We start from the raw sequence: 21,581 nt of genomic DNA, 5'->3' as shown, positions 1-21,581 counted from the left end.
TGTTTTTCCCTACCCTCATGGCTTAATTAACTTCTACTTATTCTTTGGATCTTGGCTTGATAGTTACTTTCTCAGTGATGTGCTTTCTGACCTCCCCCATCAGGTCACATCCTCTTATTGCCTGCTCTTAAGGACTATGTATCTTTCATCTGTAACATGTATCATTTTTATACTTGTGAGAATATTTGATTTAACTCCTTATCTCCCATAAGACTACGAGGTCCATAGAGCCAGAGATCATGTATGTTTTTCATCATTTGTCTTTATGCCTTACATGCTGCTGCTAAGTCACTTCAGTCGTGTCCGACTCTGTGCGACCCCATAGATGGCAGCCCACCAGGCTCCCCTGTCCCTGGGATTCTCCAGGCAAGAACACTGGAGTGGGTTGCCATTTCCTTCTCCAATGCATGAAAGTGAAAAGTGAAAGTGAAGTCGCTCAGTCGTATCCGACTCTTAGCGACCCCATAGACTGCAGCCTACCAGGCTCCTCTGTCCGTAGGATTTTCCAGGCAAGAGTACTGGAGTGGGGTGCCATTGCCTTCTCCATATGCCTTACATACAGACATTATAAATATTTTTCTTAAGTATGAAATATTTTTTTATTTTAGGAGTGAAAAAATTTAATGCAGTCTAAGAATTTATCATTTTCTTGCTAGCCTACATTCCTGTTGTAGTTCATAATGAACTCCAGTCAACCCTACCTACAGGTAACATAAACTATCCTTAAAGGAAAGCTCCCACGTTCTGTGCTTATCCAGGTAATATGTGTATTAAAAGCAAGACTTTATATTTAATCTTAATTTATAATCTTCCTTCAATAATAATTTCAGTTAGTTAACATGTCTTTGAAGTATTTCTCTGGAGTTCTTAATATCACTTATTCTTTTGAATTTGCTATCATTTGCTAATTCAATGAGCATGTTTTCTTCTTTAGCTTTATATATATCATTGGGTTGTTTTTTTTTTTTTTTTGAGTAACCAACTTCTGAGGTCAAATATGTTTGAGAAATAAACTAAACATATTTCGTTAAATATGCTTGATCAATTTTGGCCAAAGTTTAAACCGTCCAACATCAATTTGTTGAATTTTTGCTACATCCTACCTGACCTGCCTCTTGAGAAACCTATATGCAGGTCAGGAATAAATAATTAGAACTGGACATGGAACAACAGACTGGTTCCAAATAGGAAAAGCAGTATGTCAAGGCTGTATATTGTCACCCTGCTTATTTAACTTCTATGCGGAGTACATCATAAGAAACGCTGGGCTGGAAGAAGCACAAGCTGGAATCAAGATTGCCGGGAGAAATATCAATCACCTCAGATATGCAGATGACACCACCCTTATGGCAGAAAGTGAAGAGGAACTAAAAAGCCTCTTGGTGAGAGTGAAAGAGGAGAGTAAAAAAGCTGGCTTAAGGTTCAACATTCAGAAAACTCAGATCCTGGCATCTGGTCCCATCACTTCATGGGAAATAGATGGGGAAACAGTGGAAACAGTGTCAGACTTTATTTTTGGGGGCTCCAAAATCACTGCAAATGGTGACTGCAGCCATGAAATTAAAAGACACTTACTCCTTGGAAGGAAAGTTGTGACCAACCTAGATAGCATATTCAAAAGCAGAGATGTTACTTTCCCAACAAAGGTCTGTCTAGTCAAGGCTATGTTTTTTCCAGTGGTCATGTATGGATGTGAGAGTTGGACTGTGAAGAAAGCTGAGCGCTGAAGAATTGATGCTTTTGAAGTGTGGTGTTGGAGAAGACTCCTGAGAGTCCCTTGGACTGCAAGGAGATCCAACCAGTCCATTCTAAAGGAGATCAGCCCTGGGTGTTCTTTTGGAAGGAATGATGCTAAAGCTGAAACTCCAGTACTTCGGCCACCTCATGCGAAGAGTTGACTCATTGGAAAAGACTTTGATGCTGGGAGGGATTGGGGGCAGGAGGAGAAGGGGACGACAGAGGATGAGATGGCTGGATGGCATCACTGACTTGATGGACGTGAGTCTGAGTGAACTCCGGGAGTTGGTGATGGACAGGGAGGCCTGGCGTGCTGCGATTCATGGGGTCGCAAAGAGTTGGACACAGCTGAGCAACTGGACTGAACTGAACTGAGGTGCTCTTTTGTTTTCTGGATGATGGGACTCAGCGTTTATTTAAATGTTGATGTATATGGGAATATGTCCATTTAAGTTCCAAATCCACTCTGATACCAGTTTCTGAATAGGTTAGGGTAAGTTAGGTTATGCTACCATAACAAACAACTCCCAAATTTCAGTGATTTAAAAGAGCAAAAGCTTATTTTTGGCTCATGCTACCTGTACACACTTTTACAAAGGCAGAGGGCCTTTGCTTATCATGGTCCCTAAGGGACCCAGGCTGGCGGACCTGCAAACATTTTGAATATTAGTACGTTCCTCCTCTTCCTCCTCCTCCTTCTTAACTAATTCCGATATAATATTGCTAGTTGTTTTGTTTTGTTTTTCCTCCAAAGAAAGCTAGTTCTGGACAGTCCTGCTCCAGTGTTTAAATGTTCTAGTTCAGAAGTGACACTTGTCACTTCTGCTCACAACTCATTGGCCAGAACTAATCATATGGCCCCACCCAACCCCAGAGGTATTCGGGAAGTGCAGTCCTTTTATGTGCTCTGAAGGTAGAGAGCCAGAAGCATATGGTGAATAGCATTAATGACTGGTAGGTGTGAGTGTAGCATACGCTTCTCAAAACTGTTAGCTTGTTGAAACTTTTCTTTATGAGGCATCTTGGGACATTCTGTTTTGTAAGGGATAGCTTGGGAAACACTGGATTCTAGTCTAGAAACAGCAAGATTTAGCAGAGGCAAGTCCCACTAGAGACTGTTTCTTTATTTTAGCCTCCTCTGGTTGTGGCAATTCAGTTAATTACAAATCCCCTTGTAGTCATCCTCTAACACCCAGTTCCCCTTCCTGTTTGTAAGATTTTTATGAAAGAGTTTGCAACAAATCTTTCTGAAAGCAAAAACTACTCTGCCTGTTGCATCCTTTTTGACTTAGAAGGGTACTTGCTTGTAACCAGTTTAATTTGGTATGACTCTTGAATCCGTGAGTTGAGCCCCTGGTTGAATTTATTTCAATGAGAGTACAGAAGAAGAAATCCTACATAGATTTCACCTGACATACAAGTAGTAAAAATGGATTCTAACGTGTTACTGGAAAATACCAAAATGCACAAACGACACTGGAAGGATGTTCTATTCACTCAGGTAAGTAGCCAGACAAGACTGCGTGACAAGTGTGAACCTGAGTCTAGGAGGTAAGCATCACGAACAAAAGGACCGAGACATGGCAGTAGCATCAGCCTTCCATGTAAAATTGCAACCAATTTTATTTCCTTAGGCTGAGCGCGGTAACAGAAACACAATTTCCATAGCAAACCGTGAGACAGTTCCCAAGGAGTGCAGTTATCTTAATGAAATGGTCCTTAGCTTTTGGTCCTGTAGCTGTATATGCATTTGCTGATTATTTCTGTATAAAGGGAGGAAGCTTTGGGTCCCGCACAAAGGAAGTTTTAGAGATTCTGATCTCATAATAAGGAGTCACAGAGGCTAAGTTTGCCCTTTGTCCTTCAACTGCTTCCAACTTAAAAAATGAAACCGAATATTTCAGAAGATCATCACTGTTTAGCTTTTGTGACTCAGTATATTTCATTTTCTAAAAGCTCAAGTATTTGAAGGTTTCGGCTTTGGTTGTTAGGTTTTCTGGGGGCAGGATAGCATGGAGCTGGAGTGAAGACTAGAACTGGTGGTTTGGAAAAGCAGTTAGGAAGAAGACACTGCAGTGGGAGTGAGGAAGCCTCGTGTCTGGACCTGCTTCTGTCCCTGATGGGTTATGTGGTTTCTGCCAATGGTGTCCCCTCTCTGGGCCATAGCGTCCTCTTTTGTTAAGCAAATAAGCAAACAAAAACACAGGGACTTAGATCCTGTAATGACCATTCTAACGACTGCTCACTTGTTTAGTGATTTTTTTTTAGTGTTTGTTTAGTGCTTTTCTTCTTGGGGAGCCCTTCCTTCCACCTCCGTGATGCCCTGTGTTCCTTCCAGTCACCCCATGGGACAGTTGGAGTGTGCTTGTTGCCTTCACTCTTGCAACAACAGTTCACAGATACACACAACAGCTGCGGGTGGCTGGAGGGTGCACACAAGCCCAGGTCTTCTGACTTCAGCTCTTGGTTTGTCTGCTTCTACCAGATGGGTGTAACTTTAAAAAAAAATTTATTGGCTGTGTTGGGTGTTCATTGCTGTACATGGGCTTTCTCTAGCTAGGGCAAGCGGGGCCTACTCTTTCCTTGTGGTGCGTGGGCTTCTCGTTGCGGCAGCTTCTCCTTGCGGAGAACAGGCTCTAGGCACAAGAGCTTCAGAAGTTGTGGCACACGGGTTTAGTTGCCCCACGACAAGTGGGTCTTCCCAGACCAGGGATCAAACCCCTGTCCCCTGCATTGGCAGGCGAATTCTTAACCACTGGACCACCAGGGAAATCCCTGAGTCTAACTTTTTTTAGCCAATAGTGTAGAAAGCTCTAGGAGTACCTCCTCTTTGTTATTTTTTATTTAAAACATTACTTAAGGGCACTGAGCCCCCTCTGGGGTCATCAGCACCATCGGCACTGCTGTGGAAAGGGGATCAGAGAGGATCCTCAAGCAGGAGGTCCTCCCAAGCGTGGAATTCCCAGCTTTCTGATCGGTTATTTCTTTGCCTCCTTTCCCGCGGAGTCACATTTCATGCCCTGACTCCTCGCCTCTCCGCCTGCAGTTTTGCACATTTGCGCTGACAGTTCTGGTTTCTCTGCAGGTGCTGGTAGCGACACCAGGCCTTGTGAGAGCTGTCTGTGGTCCTGGGTGGGATATGAACAGTTTTTCTCTTGGAAATAGCCTAATTTGAAGGAAATCCCCTTTGCTGTTTGACATGGTGTGAACCATAGCATCAGGAATCCTTTTAAATCCAACAAGATATTAATAAATCAGTCTCCTGGGTGCCTTCTCTCCAAACACAGGCAACTTCAGTTGTTGCTCTTAAGATGCCCTAAGAATAAAAGATCTGCATTCAGACACACAATCCTTCCCTTTTGCACTGAGGATTCTCGGATGAGGTTTATTTTGGTGTCCTTAGCCATGGCAGGGAGCCATGTTCAGCTTTGGTTTTCTAGGCTGTGAGTTTCACAGTCCAACCCTTGTCGGTGGAACAGATAAGAGATTTAAAACACACAAGTATCTTCCACATCTTTGCTTAAGCATCACCTCATCAGTGGCTATCTCTCACCAACGCTGCCGTGTAGGTAGCTGCAGCATCTATCTGTAATGACCTAAGTTATCGTTTGAATGTGTTTAATGAGTCTTAATGAATGTTTAATGGCGTGGAAGCTCTGTGAGGTCCAAGGGGTACTTCTCTTCCTACCCTTCTCTCCAGGACCTATGATTAGCCGAGGCCTGATGGCACGATATTTCATTTCACAGGAACGGACAACCAGCAGATTGCCGTCACCCTGACCCCAGAGTCATCTCCTCATGGGAGGCTGTTACCGATTTCACCAACATGGCCTTTCTCCGAAGTCCAGTCTTCCTCAGCAGTGGACAGAATTAAGCCTGGGCCTGGAGCATCTCCTGACAACACGAGCTGGCCGCAGTCTGCCTGGACGGCCCTACCCAAGACACACCGCCGAGCTCGGGCCCACGGGGACTTCTCTCCTTCCCAAGGCAGCACACGCAGCGCCTCCCTCGAGCCTTCCAAGGATTCTGCCGAGACCCTGGTCCAGCCAAGACCTCCAGGGGGGAAAGAAGCGGCCGCCGTGTCAGGTTTGCCTCACACCAGCATGCCGCCCCCACTGCCCACCCTCCCGCCAGTGACGTCCTTCACTGCTGGCCTCCCGTTGCGGCCACCGCGGGTAGGGACTCCTTCCATTTCAGAACTACATTCCCCGAGGGCAGATGCTCTCCTCTCATCTTCATCTTCTTCATTGGCTCCCGACTCACCTCATTCCATCATCTTTTCTAAGGCAGCAGAGCAACCCACCAAAGTGCCTTTATTCCCCCACACAGCTCCAACTGACTCCTCCTCAAGTCAGAGCATAGTGAATCCCCTAAACCCATTTGCTGAGGAAATGGACCACGCTCCATCCAGAAATGCCCAGGATTTAATAGGCATCCCTCGTCTAGGTTTTTCCGGATCCTCCAGCCCAGCAGGGGGTCCTCACTCAGCGGGCTCCCCCTCACCTGAATCTTTGAGCTCCGTGGCAGACCTGGCCCTTTTGTCTCCCGCTCCCCCAGCCTCTGGAAGTCTTCAGCTTCCTGGTGGAAGGCCCTCATTGTTGATGTTGGAAGTGGCTCCAAGTCTTGCATCCACCCAGCCAACTGAAGCTGAGGTGGCTGAAAGAGCACATAATGGGGTGTCTCTGCCAACCTTGAAGAGTGCAGCAACCCATGAGGCATCCTCACTGGTCCAGACTGCAGAGTCAGTGGCAGTGGGAATGACCAGCCTGGAGGCAGCCCATGCTCCAGCAAAGAACTCTGCTTACCCCCTGCATGTGTCAGCAACCCTAGAGAATTCCAAAGGGCCCACCCTTTCAGCAGAACACAAATCTTCCCCTTTGGTGCCTTCTCCTCTGCCTCTCACCACAGCTGACCAAGGACAAGAAGGCCCTTCTGGGGCAGTTCCCACATCCCCATCAAATGGCACAACAGCAGACTTCCCCTCCACGCCTGCCCCACTCCAGCTGGCATGGAGTCATGCCTCTCCATCCACCATGCCCCAAGTGCCAACTCCTCAAGAAGCAGGTAGTGATGGGTCCCCTCCCACAGCAGCTACAGACCTCCTCCTCTCAAGCACATTTCCTCATCGTCCTTCCATGACCTGGACATTTCCCCTGCAGAAGGAAGATAGCATGGCAACTGTTTTAAAGAAAAACGAAAAGGCAAATTTGACAGTTGCTCTCCAGACCATTCCGAGTAAAGAGAGTCTAAGTCTTCACGCTGTAGGTGGATTCACCTCTGATTTCAGCACTGATCATGTCTCTACAGACACGACACCACCAGGAACCAGCCTCCTTCCTTCTGAATTACCTCCATCTTCCATGCCCTTCACACGAGCTACCCAGACTGTGTCCCCATCTCACAGTTTTTCCAGGACCAAGCCAGTGACTCACACAGCTGTGACAGACCATTCTGAGTTGCCAGTTTTGGCTTCCAAACAGGTGACACCTTTTCCCTCCTCCAGTGAGGTCTATGATTTCTCAACAATGGGAGGCATGAGGAAGCCAGCAACCACAGATGTCTTCTGGAATTCTGTTGCAGCAGAAGCTGAGTCCCTTTCCACAGAACCCATGATGTCTGGCTGGCTGCAGCAAACAAATTATGATGTAAATGGGCACACAATTAACTCTACAAGTTGGGAAACTCACCCAGCTTCAGCCACTTCTCCTGGTGGTTTAAATTCCACTGCCAATACAATAAAATCTCAGGATTTCAAAGATAATGTTGGGCATTCAGTGACTGTGGAAGGTTTTAGCATCCAGGATCCAGGGTCTGGTATGAGCACCAACCAGCCCATCCAACAGTCAGATGTTACCACTGTTGGAAACCATACAGACTTCTTGTCCATAAACACTAACAACTACACCAGAGACTTCCAAACAGCTGAGATTGGATATTACCCACGTATAAGCCAACAAGCTGTGTCTCGTCCCCATCTACAGTCACCTGCCCACCCAACACATCCACTTGTGCTGAGCTCTCCAAGTCTGACTTCCACAGCTCGCTTGCCAGAAATGCTTTCAGATGAAATGGATACAAGTTTTCAAATCGCCGATGACATCTATCCATCTCCGGTGATAAATGCTTCCCCACCATTCCAGGATATCCTGAGGTTTCACTCTACTGCTGAATCGCCTTCTCTATCAACCAGTGCCTTATTCGGGACCCCGTCCAAAGCACCATGGGCTTCTCAGCGCCCTGAGAAATGGACAGGTGCAACCGCTAATGCAGGTAGTTTGTTTCCTGGTCCCTCCCAAGATAGAAATGTGACTGCTTCTGGGGCCAAAGCATCTTCAGGCTCAACACAAATACCTAGCTTTGCTCCAAAGGAGCAGATACGCCTGATTTTAGGATGATGAATGAGTTATTGGTCCAGATAGTCATGACCTTGATCTTCAGCCGACTTGATTTTTTGGAAAGTATTCAGAATTTAAGTGTCTTTATTTCCACCCATAGCTTTGCTCTAAGTGGCATTCTCATTACGGTTAATTGACTTAATGAACCTAAAGCCATTTTGCCTAAATTCCAGAGCTCAGGGACCTCTCACCCCAACAAACCCGTAAGTGACATCCATTCATCCCCACAAGTGGTGTGTGCATTCTGTGCCAATGACAAACTTTGCCTCTTCTCTTTGCAGTGGACTCCTCAGCATTGCCCAAGGCAGAGCCGACAGCAGCAGCAGCAGCAACCACGTCGTTTCTTCGGAAATCAAGTCCACTGGTGCTGTCTGCAGCCCTGGTTGCTAAGGGCACCGGCAGCAGCCCTTCGGCCATGGCCTCGGGATTAGCCAAGAGCAGCTGGACCACTGCTCTAGCTAAAAACATCACGAGCAGTGCAGCATCTGGCCCCAAAGCAACACCAGGGGCAGCTCATCCAGCCTTCTCGTTCACACCGACCTACATGTTTGCAAGAACAGCACACACCATGAGCACTCACACAGCCATGCAAGGGAACATGGGCGCTACCTCTGGCCTGTTATCCACAACACACCTCCCCAGGAAACCACAAGCCATGCACACGGGCTTCCCGAACCCCACCAACCCAGACCTGCCCAGGGTGTCCACCACTCGCCCGCTGACCATCACAGCAGCCTTGACGTCCATCACCGCACCAGTGAGGGCCACCCGGATGCCGCCTTCATCAGCAGAAAACACAGATGTTGCTCTTCCCGCTGTGTCCACTGCTGTGGTCACAACTGGCAAGACAGCATCCAACCTGGAGTGTCACATGTCCAGTAAGCTCCTGGTGAAGACAGGTAAGAGTTCACTGCCCTGATTTGATGTGAAAGCTGCAAAAGCATCCTGGCCTCAGAGATGTAGCAGAATTCTTAGATTTCTTTGAGGTCAGTGGTTCTCAACCAGTCCCTGCCACCACGTCTGGAGATGTTTTTGAGTGTCTACATCTTGGAGGGGAGGGAGGGTGTTTCAGGCATCTAGTGTGTTCAGAGACCAGGGATGCTGCTGAACATTCCTACAGTGCACAGGATGGTCAGGCAACAGAATAATCCAGCCCAAAACATCCAAAGTGCTGAGGCTGAGAAGTCCTGATCTTTATTAAGTGATAGAGAAGAATCTCTTCTATCATGTGGAGAATATGACACAGAATCTAGCCCTGGGATCCATCCTGGTATCAGAGGCCTCCTGAAACCAGTTCCACTAGGGAGTCTGAAAAAGCAAAGGTACACCAAAATTTGCCTGTAGAGCATATCTGCAGGCGAACCTTGATGATGTGATGTCTACAGTGATGTCTCACACGTGTGAATGCTGTGATTAGTAAAATGCACGATCATAGGCAGGGCAACAGAACTCAGAAGGACTCTGGCATGTGTCTTCTCAACCATGGATACTAAAAGTACAGCCATGGTTCTCTGTGTTGGCGCCTGAATTTTCTTCTGATGTTAAAAAGGAGACCTTGAAAAAGTCGGGGTGGTAGATGCTGGTTTTTTAGCCCCCACCTCTGAGTTGCAGCAAATGGGCCAAGAAGGCACACGGATGCTTTTAATAGTATGGTAGTGTCTGCTATAAAAAGCATTAGAAACATTATTTGAAAGAGCATGCCAGTGTTGAATGCTCACGTCCCGCCTTCCTCTTCACCCCACAAGGAATTAAATGAAATTATTTCTTGAGACACATCCTATTCTAAAATGGGAAATTGTGAAGCTAGGCATAGCAGAGAGCACAGTATCTTTTTCAATTTCTCAAGAAATTATACCATCTGGTTTTCCCCTCCCTCTGCCCCCTCCCTCCAGATCTCTGCCTCTCCGTCTGAGTGGCAGGCAACCCCAGCCTCCTTGATGTGGAAGTCTGGAACATTCTCCACTCCCTCTTCTTCACAACCCCCCTCACCCCAGCCACACCCAGTTGGTTCCTTCCTGTTCTGCCTCCTGAATACCTCTTCCCTCCACCCCCACAGCCCCTTTCCTGGTTCACATCACTCACCTACATTCTTCAACAGCAGCCAGGTTTCTCTGTCTGCCTTCAGACTCCCCCCACCCCTCCAATCTATTCTCCAGTCTGCAGTCAAGGGAAGCTTCTAAAGTGCATGCCTTTGCTTAAACCCCTTCCTCTCCCACTGCCCTCAGGACCAGGCCTGGACTTGTAGACTGAAGTATTCACTTCTCTCCCCTGTGCCTTTGCACTTGGTCTTCCCTCTGTTGAGAGTGGCCAGGGCAGTCCCTCTGGCCTTGGCCCAGCTCACGCCCATCATCCTCCAAGACTTCATGGAAGCATCAGTTCCTCCCGGAAACCTTCCCTGATCCCTACGCCCTTGCCCCAGTCAGGGCCGGATGCTTCTCCAGGGGCCCCCAACTACATCCTAGGCTTCCCTTCAGGGAGCACCTGTCGTGCTCCATCACAAATGCCTCTTCTCCACGCCAGGTCTCCATCCTGCTTGTGGGGTGGGGACTGCACGTCTTGATGCAGGGTTGATTTAGGCTGTTTTAGGATGCAGGGCCTGCCCTTAAGGAGGCACTCAGGGATGCTGTTGCAGGAATTTCCTTGCATGCAGACCAGTCAGAGGCAGGCACACTGGCTTTAGCCCGGCTTTCAGAGTTAGAGGCAGTGACGGTCGGAAGTGAAGCGCCACTAGCGTGCTAGCTGTGTCTCTACTAGGGCCACCCAAATGGCTGGGCCTTCTTCCTGTAGGACGTGAGCGGGGCCAACAGAGCTGCCGCTCCAGCTATGCTAAATGGGAAAATTGTGAAACTGGGAAATTAAACCATCTGGTTTTCAGTTGGCCCTGTGCCCACCAGCTTTGCTCAGAACCTGCAGGGGGTGCTGGGTGGCTGGGGAGGAGCAAGGGCTCATGATTAGGTAGGAGGTCTGCTGCCTTCTGCTGATGGTGTGCTTCTCTTTCACCCCACAGTTCTCTTTCTGACCCAAAGGAGGATGCAGATCAGTGAAACCCTGAAGCTCAATATAGCCAAAGGGCTCACACAAGCCTTGCGGAAGGCGTTCCACCAGAATGACGTCTTGGCTCATGTAAGCCCCCTGTTCTTGAAACCAGGCTCATCCAGCCACGTCTTCTTTTTGGGTCCAGAGTCTGTTTACATTGCTTCTGTCCTCCCTGAGCACCATAACCACCACGGAAGTAGATCCTCATTCTTCATTTTGGCAAATAGCTAACGTGTGGTAGCAGGAGAAGGAGGTCAAATTCGGAGATAGAAAATTGAGGATAATTGTGTCTAGTTTTTGGGTTGTTTTTTTAAAAGCCTGGATGTACTTTATAAAAATTGCCCCATTATCCTGTTATTTGGGGAAAGTATTTAATTGTGTCAGTGTAATTTTGCAGAAATCATCCACTGCTTTTTATCTTCCTCACCATGGTAAACAGTTGGCGATTTATTTCTGGACATTTAAAAATTACTCTGACTTGTAAATTGAGTCTAACTTTGCTTAAATTGAGAGCAACAGACAAGGAAGTAAGCATTTTTTTTTCTCTCCAAACACTTTCATGCCAAGTACTATTTAACAACCACCAACTGATTTTGATGGCATATCCAAGTGATGGAAGTTTTGCTCTACTCCCTTTTGGTTTGATTCCAAGTTTTAAAGCAGTACATGTGATGGGCAGTCAGTGGACAGCCCTTTACATCACTTAAAAATATCGCTTCAGCTTTCTGCTCTGATGCTCTGCACAGCCGCATTCAAATTAGTGGTACCTTCCCCGCCACCACACCACGGACTAGGAAGGAGATTGGGTACAGTTTATTCATCATTGTTAATCTCTTTTATATACTTCTGAAAAGAAGAAGAGGAAATGCTCTCTACAAGAGACATCTGTGGTTTCTGCACCAGAAACTTTATTTGAAAGTTGAAAATGTGAATGTTTCCCTGTGGTTACCTGAGACAGTTTTCATTAAACTTTGGTTGTTCGAAAATTAGCCTCACGGTTTTTGCTCTTTGTTGCATATCATCACAGACCGCTGTGAGAATTAGTATGTAGTAGAAGGCAATGGCACCCCACTCCAGTACTCATGCCTGGAAAATCCCATAGATGGAGGAGCCTGGTAGGCTGCAGTCCATGGGGTCATGAAGAGTCGGACTCGACTGAGCGACTTCACTTTCCCTTTTCACTTTCATGCATTGGAGAAGGAAATGGCGACCCACTCCAGTGGTCTTGCCTGGAGAATCCCAGGGACGGCGGAGCCTGGTGGGCTGCCGTCTATGGGGTCGCACCGAGTCAGACACGACTGACATGACTTAGCAGCAGCAGCAGTTATTTTTAAATCAGTTTTTATTTAAAAAAACACTTAAGATTAGGATTGTCATATATGCACTACTTTATATAAGCTGATAACTAATAAAGACCTACTATATAGTACAGGGAACTCTATTCAATACTCTGTAATGACCCATATGGGGAAAGAATCTAGAAAGGAGTGGATATATGGATATGTATAACTGATGCACTGTACTGTACCACAGAAACTAACACAACACTTTGAATTGACTATGGTTCAATAAAAATTTAACGGAAACATATTTCTTTCGAAAGGATGTTTGATATCATCACCATGAATAGAAGTCAGGATCATTTGCTGCAAGTAGAAGGCAATGATAAAAATGAAATAAGGGAGTTTCCTGATGGTCTAGTGGTTAGGATTTGGCGCTTTTACTTTCACGGCCCAGTTTCAATCCCTGGTCAGGGAACTGAGATCCTACAAGCTGCATAGCATGACCAAAATTAAAAAATGAAAATGAAAATAGTGGAGACAGCCTGTTAAATTCAAGTTAGATATTACTGCTTGCAGAAGGCATTAAGGCTGGGGCCTGGCGTCCCTTTGTTTGTTTAAAAATATGATTAGCAAGGATTAGAGAGGTGTTAGAAGTCAACTGTCCTCAAACTGAGACTTGCTTCTTGAGATATTAATATTAGGAGGATGGGAATGGGAGTCACCTTCTTTCTGGGTGATTTGGTGGTATTTGGTGCTGAGTCCGTGTTCCATCCAGAAATACCTCTTGTCCCTCCTAATGTCACCTTGAACACCAGCTTCAAGTGACAAGGTGCTGAGGAGCACACAATGTGGAGAAGCAAAGGACACCCAGCCTCCTGCAAAATCAGTTGTCTTGGTTTCTTTGGCAAAAAACATGAGACTCCTAATGGAGATGGAAGAATAAGGGGAGGAAAGACGGTGTTCGAAACACCCTGAACTGTTGATATCAAACATGAGGAAAGCAAAACAAAATAAGAATAAGGTCAAAAGCCTCAAAACTCTTCCAGTTGGGTGAGAGAGAGCTCAGATCATCAGCATCCCTTAGGACTCCTTTGCTGTAAGAGAAATTCTCCATGGCCCAGCCTTGCCTTGGTCGTGAGCCAGTTACAAGCCAAGAATAGAGTTAAATCCGAACAGTTCTCTCAGCTTCTAAAGAGAGGGCTTCACCTCATTTACTACCTGGCCCTTGTCTGGAAGGGGCCTGAACTTCATCTATCATTTCTGCCTTTTAATGTTTATGTTCTTGTGCTCTGTCACTCACTCATGTCCGACTCTTTGCAACCCCATGGACTGGGGCCCACCAGGCTTCTCTGTCCATGGGATTTTTCAGGCAAGAATACTGGAATGGGTTGCCATTTCCTGTTCCCGGAGATCTTCCCAACCCATGGTTGAACCCACGTCTCCTTCATTTCCTGTATTGCAGGTGGATTCTTTACCCACTGAGCCATTAGGGAAGGCCCTTTAATGTTTATAAATGATGAGAAGTATGGTACAGCCGTTTTCCCAGCATTCCTACCCCAGGAAATCTCTTTTGCCTGCTGTCTCCTGCCTGCCTTCCTGAGTGGTAATTGGTGCTCACAGGATTAAACTGAGACACTTAAGGAATAAAAAAAAACTACCCACAGACTTAATTCTGTTTCAGAATTAAATATAGATTTAATTCTATATCCATAGGTTTAACACAAATTATATTTTGTTGTATTCTGATATTTTGAGATCTGCCAGTCCCATCAGCTTAAAGCACTGCTAGAATATTTGTCAAATGGGAACGTCCTCCTCCCCAGCCATGCTGAGCAACCATTGTGGTTCTAAGAAACACCAAGAGAGACTTAAAGTATGGTGGAAATGAACACTAAGTTCTTTGGGTCCATTTGTCTTGTAGGTGGACCTTCTGGAACATTCTCACAACATCACCGTTGGTTATTACGCCACCAAAGGGAGGCTGGTCTACTTGCCTTCCGCAGTGATCGAAATGCTGGGTGTTTATGGGATCAGCAACGTCACTGCGGATGTGAAGCAGCACACCCCAAACCTGCAGTCTGTGGCTGTACTTGCCTCCCCGTGGACTCCCCAGCCTGCGGGCTACTTGCAGCTGAAAACAGGCAAGTAATTCAGAAGAAAAGGATTCCTCTTCATTCTGGGATTGTGGGCGCTACCAGGAGGACACCTGTTTGAACACTCCATCACTGGAATTCCCTGGTGGTTCAGTGGTTAAGACGCCATGCTCCCAGTGCAGGGGGTACAGGTGTGATCCCTGGTCAGGGAACTAAATCCCTCATGCCACAGCTGGAGATGCCACAAGTAAGGCCTGGGGCAGCCAAATAAAAAAAGGAAAATTCCATCACTAGCTGCTCTGTCATTTCTTAGAGTCCTCGTGTACCTTCCTCCAAGGGCCTTGCTAATCTAATGTCCAAGTTCCCTGCACAGCAGCCTAAACTTTTCCAACCTGGATTCATGAGAAATATTCCTTCACAGAAGTCTTCCCAATTTATATGAGTATATAGTACTTATGAGCATCAGGTACTGTATTTTCTTTTCCTGTATTACCAGTGGATACTGAGGAGGATTGAGTATCCTCAGCGTAAAATCTGCGCTTTGCAACAACATGTTCCAGATGCCCTTGAATTAGAATCTTTGAGCTTAGGCCTTAGAGTCTTTCTTTTAAACTCCCTGATGGGACTTCCCTGGTGGTCCAGTGCTTAAGAATAAGCTTGGTAATGCAGGGGTCACAGGTTCCATCCCTGGCCTGGGAGTATTCCATATGCTGCGAGGCAACTAAGCCCGTGTGCCACAGCTACTGAGTCCGTGTGCTCTGCAACAAAAGCTCACTGCACCTGGAGAAGTCTCCCTCTTTCTACAACTAGAGAAAGCTCTTGCGCAGCAGTGAAGACCCAGTGCAGCCTAAATAGATGTTTTTAAAAATGTTGTATGTTTTTTTAAATTCTGATCTTGTGGTTTGAAAGCCACAAGAGTAGAGGAACCTTTGAAACTGAAAGACTCAAACAACTTAGTCAACTAAGTCAATTGACTTTTTTTTTCCTTCCAAAGAAATAGAAGACATGATCACTCTAAAGTCATTTTGTAGTCTTGGAGCAGATGTTTCCATATGCCAATAACTGAAATCACAAAATTCTTTGCATTGGAGGGGATCTCAGGTTCGATCATGTTTTTAATTCTTCTATATTATAAATCACTTTAAGAGCCACTTCCAAAACTATGACTGTCCTTATTTGCCTGATTTCTCTAATGTAAAATCATGCCGTTTTGTATCATGACTGCCGTTAAGTTCAAGGAATTAAGACGTAGAGCTTTGGTGAGCATTGATTTATTACTCTCATTCTAGTGCTACAGTTTGTGAGCCAGTCCGACAACATACAGTCCTGCAAATTTGCTCAGACCATGGAACAGAGGCTACAGAGGGCCTTCCAGGATGCTGAGAGGAAAGTTCTGAATACTAAAAGCAACCTGACGATTCAGGTAAGTGGGAGTGTGCTTCAGCCTGTAGTTGACAGAGACCACCCGGAACCCAAATGTTGGCAAGAAGTGCTTTGGTTCCCATTTCAAAGCTGCCTTTGTACTTCGGGTATGCGAGGATATCTAGGGTTGATCGTACAAGAGAGATGATGTACCCCTGTGTACCTGCTGTGATTTGGGATTTTATGTTTATTTTCCCTTGTGAAGCTTCCTCAAGTCTTTCTAATATAGTTATTTTTTTAAATGTACTAGAATATACTCTACATGTCAGATGTCTCATATAAAATGAATCATTTCTAAATAACTAATTCACCTAAGATTTCCTTTTCTGTGATTTTAATTCAGTTTATTTTCCGGGTATCCACAGGAACAATAACCTTAGTTTAAGGACACACATCTTATATTTAGGGCTTACTGTGTGCCAGGACTGTGCTAAATGTTTTATAAATGATTTGCTATGTAATACTCAAGACATCCTTCTGAGGTGTTATTATCAGCATTTCACAGAAAAAGGAATGGAGAGAATGGTAAGAAACTTCCAGAATTAGGACTTGAGGCAAAGCCTGTACTGTAATCCACCATGCTCTGCTAGCATCAACGCAACACAGAAATGGGATCCTTGATGAAATTTTCAGCAGGCATTTGACTTCTCTTCTAGGGCAGTCTCAGTACTGGTACACTGTTTTTCAACTTCCTGAATTTGCAGTAGACATGCTACCAAATGTCTCTCTCAGACCCATTTTTTACATTTCTATAGACGACATCTCCCTAAAGACAGATGCTTCTTAATAATTTTCATCCAGTCCCCAAATTTCTCTGATTGTACTAACCAATCTGTCTGTTTTACTGAACTAAAAAGCCTTTGCAATTAAACCCAGTGGTTTTAAAATTGACATTTAGCTTAAATGAATTATCAGCAAAGCCAATATGATGTGGAAGGCATACAATTTAATTTGAATGAGCAGTTGTCCCTTTCTAGATTCACCCAAAGTATATATGGAAGTATCTCATTATGATCTGGTTCATATTTGACTAAGATCTAAAAACATGTCACAGACATAAGATTTATGTAAGGAGTGTGACTCAGCTCCTTTGTGGGGGATCTTTTTCTTTCTGATTGCGTTTGTGATCCTCACAGGTACATGAGTCTTACTGAAGCTTGGCAGAGGAACATATTCTAATTATAATCAGGAAGTACAGACTTACAGAGCAACTTCTTTTTATCAGCCAGTGGAAGGGACACCAAGATAAATAAGCTGCCCTTGGCCTTAAGAAGCCTCTCTTGTGTTGTTGTATGGTAGTCATGGCCATGAGATGAAACTTTGTAAAGTAAGCAACAAACACTCCTTGGAAAAGACTACAGCAGGCAATTAGAAAATTGTATCTAAATAGATTTTAGATGCTCTTGAATGTATCAACAGCTCTTGATATGAATGGGTAATTGGGTGAATTGTTTTAATAACCCTCTTTCACTTTTTGCCTTGGCTAACAGGAAGCCCAGAGCGAAAGCTGTTGTGTAGATTTAATAACCCTCTAGGCCACAATGTTATGCATAGATCATTACATGCTAATCATCCCCCAGGGTTGTCATTAATCTCTTTTTTTAAGGACCTGGTTTTGCAATTAATAAATTTCCCTTTTATTGTATTAAATATAATTTGTGGGGCACCTTGGATCGCTTGTGTAATAAAACCATGTAAATATTTAATTTTTTTGGAGGGTCATTGAAAAAGTGACTTCTTAGTTTTTACTTGTATAGCATTGATATTAAGGGCTAGATTATAGTAGGCTCAAGTAAGACTTTTTGATTATAAGTGATGGAATGCAAGCTCACAAGGCTTATGCAAAAAGAGGAAGTGATTAGCTCATGTAAGCGAAAAGTCTGTAGCTTCTTACTTCAGGAACAGTCGGACCCAGGTACTTGCATGATTTCTTCATGAAATTCTCTCATCTCTTGGTTTGCCTTGCTATAGGCTGGCATTATCCTCAGGCTCCTGGTGCCTCCAAGTTTGTCTCATCTTTATTACTCACAGTCTCATGGAACCAGAGTGCCTTTGGTTCCGTGTCATTCCAGTCAAAATCCTGGGATTAGGTTTCATTGAATCCTCTTGGATCATGTGCTCATTTCTAGACCAGTAACTGTGATTGAGGATATGAAATGTCCCAGTCAACTAAGCCTGACTGAGATACCCACTCCTGGAACCGGACCGGGGCAACTCAACCCAAAGCGCATGAACTCATAGGAGAGAAGTGGTGTTTCCTCAAGAGAAATTGTGGTGCTGACATGGAAGAAGGAAGAATGGATACTAAGGATGAAAACAATGGCTTTCCATTCCATCAGCTTTATGGGTCTAATTAACTAAATGAATCATGGCACGAATGAATGGGAAGTAAGAGATAATGTCAGAACCCAAAGGAATCTAAGAATAGAGGGGTGATGGGAAAGTGTTCTATGCAAGGGCATGACTATGAGGGAACCGTGATATGACCTTGTTTTCAGGGCTCTGGTTTCTTCTTTATGAATCTGTTGTTAAGTAGCCCCCAAGAGTGACTACACTTTTCTTAGCTATAAAAAAGATGAGTAAAGAAAACATAAATGGAAAGACATTCTGTGCTTATGAATTGGAAGACTTAATGTTGTTATGATGTCAAGTACTACCAAGAATGATTGATAGATTCAATCCAATCCCTATCAAAATTCCAGTGATGTCTTTTGCAGAAATAGAAAAATCTATCCTACAATTCACATGAAATCTCAAGGGACCCCAAATTGCTAAAACAATCCTAAAGAGGAAAACAAACTTGGAGATCTCACACTTCCTGATTTCAAAACTTAGTGCAGAACTATGATATTCAAAACAGGATGGAACTGGCATAAAGACAGAAATATGGACCAATGGAACCAAACAGAAACCCCAGAAATAAATACGTACATGATCAAATGATTTCTGACAAGACCATTAAGTGGGGGAAGGGACAGTCATTTCAGCCAATCAGTTCAGTTCAGTCCTGGGTGTTCTTTGGAAGGAATGATGATAAAGCTGAAACTCCAGTACTTTGGCCACCTCATGAGAAGACTTGACTCATTGGAAAAGACTGTGATGCTCGGAGGGATTGGGGGCAGGAGGAGAAGGGGACGACAGAGGATGAGATGGCTGGATGGCATCACTGACTCAATGGACGTGAGTTTGAGTGAACTCTGGAAGATGGTGATGGACAGGGAGGCCTGGCGTGCTGCAATTCATGGGGTCACAAAGAGTCGGACACGACTGAGCGACTGAACTGAACTGAACTGAACTGAATGTAAACCAGGGACTTGAACAGATGTTTGAACACCAGTGTTCATAACATTATTCACAGCAACATTAAGTGTCCATCAGCAGGTGAATGAATAAATAAATGTAGTATATCTATGCCAGGGAATATTATTCATTTTTAAAACAGAGGGAAATTCTGACACGTGCTTCAACATGGGTGTACCTTGAGGACATCATACTAAATGAAAGAAGCCAACCACAAAAGGACAAATACTGTATGATTCCACTTATGAAAAGTGTTTGAAGTAAAGTCGCTCAGTCGTGTCCAACCCTTTGCGACCCCATGGACTGTAGCCTACCAGGCTCCTCCATCCATGGGATTTTTCCAGGCAAGAGTACTGGAGTGGGGTGCCATTGCCTTCTCCAGGGGATCTTCCTGACCCAGGGATTGAACCCAGGTCTCCCGCACTGCAGGCAGACGCTTTTACCGTCTGAGCCACGAGTGTAGCTTTGTCAAATTAATAGAGACAGAAAAGCTGAATGGTGGTTCCCAGGGACTAGGAAGAGGAAGAAATGGGGAGTTATTTAGTAGGTACAGAGTTTCAGTTTGGGATGATGGAAAAGGTTTGGAAATGGACAGTGGTGATGATTGCCCAAGAATGTGAATGTACTTAATGCCACTGTACACTTTAAATGGTTAAAATAGTATAACATAATGTGTATTTTACCACAGAAAGTATGAAACTAATATAGTGTTGTATGTTAATGAAGTCTCCTCAATAAAAATGTTCTCAGTTAAAAAAAGTATAACTTACTTTGTCAAGTGTAGTATATACTAAGATACCATACTGCAAGCTCTTTGGGATCCAGTGAGACTTAGTTTTGTTGAAAAGAAACAAGCATATATACATATACGTACATATATATATGTATATGTATGTATATATATATATAATGTTCCAAATAGAGATAAAGATTGCAAGGTTACTTTAGTTATTATTTTTTAGGTGACAGTACAGTGAGGTCTTTTGAGTTATTCAGAAAGAAGTACCTTTCTTCTTGGTACCTTGGGAAAGAGGTGTGAATACCTGTGGCTAAACCACATTCCAAAAATCCTCTGGAGAGGAAGTAAGAGTTGACCAGAAATGTTGACTCCATATGTCAGTAATCATGGGACTCTAGGCGCTGTGTTAGAGAACTTAAAAAGGAACTTGCTCTTATGGGAAAAACTTCAAAATAGCTTGAAGAAGCTTACTCTTGATAGTCTTCAAAGTAAGTTTTAAAAGGAATGCTGCAGAGATATCTGTGTCTGAGCACACAAAGGTTTTAGACAGACTGGGTATCAGTTCCTGGCAAAAAGAGAGGACATATTCAAATGAAGGCAATTTGAGGAAAGTCCAATGAAAAGGACTTTACAGAAGTGTGCCCAGGCTCTAGGGGGACCAGGGGGGTGGTGCAGCTTTCAAGGCTGTGACTTTGGGGCTGATGAGGTGAGGGGACGGAGCAGTTGTGGGAAACCTGGGCCAGAAGTGCGCAACAAGAGCTGTGACCCCCCAGGAGGGAGCTCCCAACACCAGCTCTCTGACCTCACTCTCCTCCTTCTCGCCCACATCCTCCTGAGCTCCCTGTAGCTAACATCAGGGCACCAAGTAGCCCATTGGTGTGCTCCACAGAATTCTGCCTCTGGGGGCACTGAGCAGGATGAGGGCAGGGTAGCAAATGGATCTGGTGGGGAAGGGGCAGACATCCAGCGCAGAAGCCCACAAAGACTGTCTCACCAGGCAGAACGCCTTCCTACTGCATCTGTTTTTCACATTTCATCTGTGGGGTGTTTGTGTGTATATACACTGACCCATGAAAGTCTCATTTCTTCATAACTAAAAACCTGACTTAAAGATTCAAAAAGAAAACTATACCATCTCATAGTAATATTAACATATTCTACATTGAATTGATAGACCACAATGAAATGGAATCTCTCTCGAAAGAAGCTGTTTTCTATTTCTGCATTCTTATTGTCATCAGTTTTCATCATGCTGTCCATTACTAGGTTGGTGACCAGTGGCGTGCATTCTCTGTCCTTTCAACTTTAAAATTCCCCAGAAGTTTGAATCAGGCTTTCTTGGTCTGAGCAGTTGAGCCCTCCTTAAATTTATCATTCCTATGCTCTATAGTGTATCTTCAGAACCATAAAAATAGCCTGCGACCATTTAGCCCCTGGAAAAGATACACCACCTGTGGTTAAAACCTGAAGTCAGGCTGCACAGGTTTGGATCCTGGCTCTGTCACTTATTAGCTGTGTGACCTTGGGCAAGTCCCTTGATCGTTCTGGGCTTCAGTTTCCTCCTCTGTCAAAGGAT

At 44.7% G+C, this 21,581-nt stretch overlaps 1 protein-coding gene across 1 annotated transcript in view; it reads left to right on the top strand.

Annotated features, from left to right (window-relative positions):
- Nucleotides 1-3,166: 3,166 nt before the first annotated feature.
- Nucleotides 3,167-21,581, top strand: part of KIAA1549L (KIAA1549 like) — a 128,983-nt gene continuing 110,568 nt past the window's right edge. The window contains exons 1-7 of the mRNA XM_070383083.1: nt 3,167-3,238; nt 4,784-4,862; nt 5,485-5,823; nt 8,414-9,031; nt 11,140-11,255; nt 14,373-14,592; nt 15,834-15,967. Of these exons, the coding sequence (XP_070239184.1) occupies nt 3,167-3,238; nt 4,784-4,862; nt 5,485-5,823; nt 8,414-9,031; nt 11,140-11,255; nt 14,373-14,592; nt 15,834-15,967 (1,578 nt within the window). The remainder of the gene's footprint in view (nt 3,239-4,783; nt 4,863-5,484; nt 5,824-8,413; nt 9,032-11,139; nt 11,256-14,372; nt 14,593-15,833; nt 15,968-21,581) is intronic.

Source organism: Bos mutus, chromosome 15 (genome assembly GCF_027580195.1).
Source record: "Bos mutus isolate GX-2022 chromosome 15, NWIPB_WYAK_1.1, whole genome shotgun sequence".
NCBI classification, from domain to species: domain Eukaryota; kingdom Metazoa; phylum Chordata; class Mammalia; order Artiodactyla; family Bovidae; genus Bos; species Bos mutus.
This window is presented reverse-complemented; position numbering and strand designations above follow the sequence as displayed.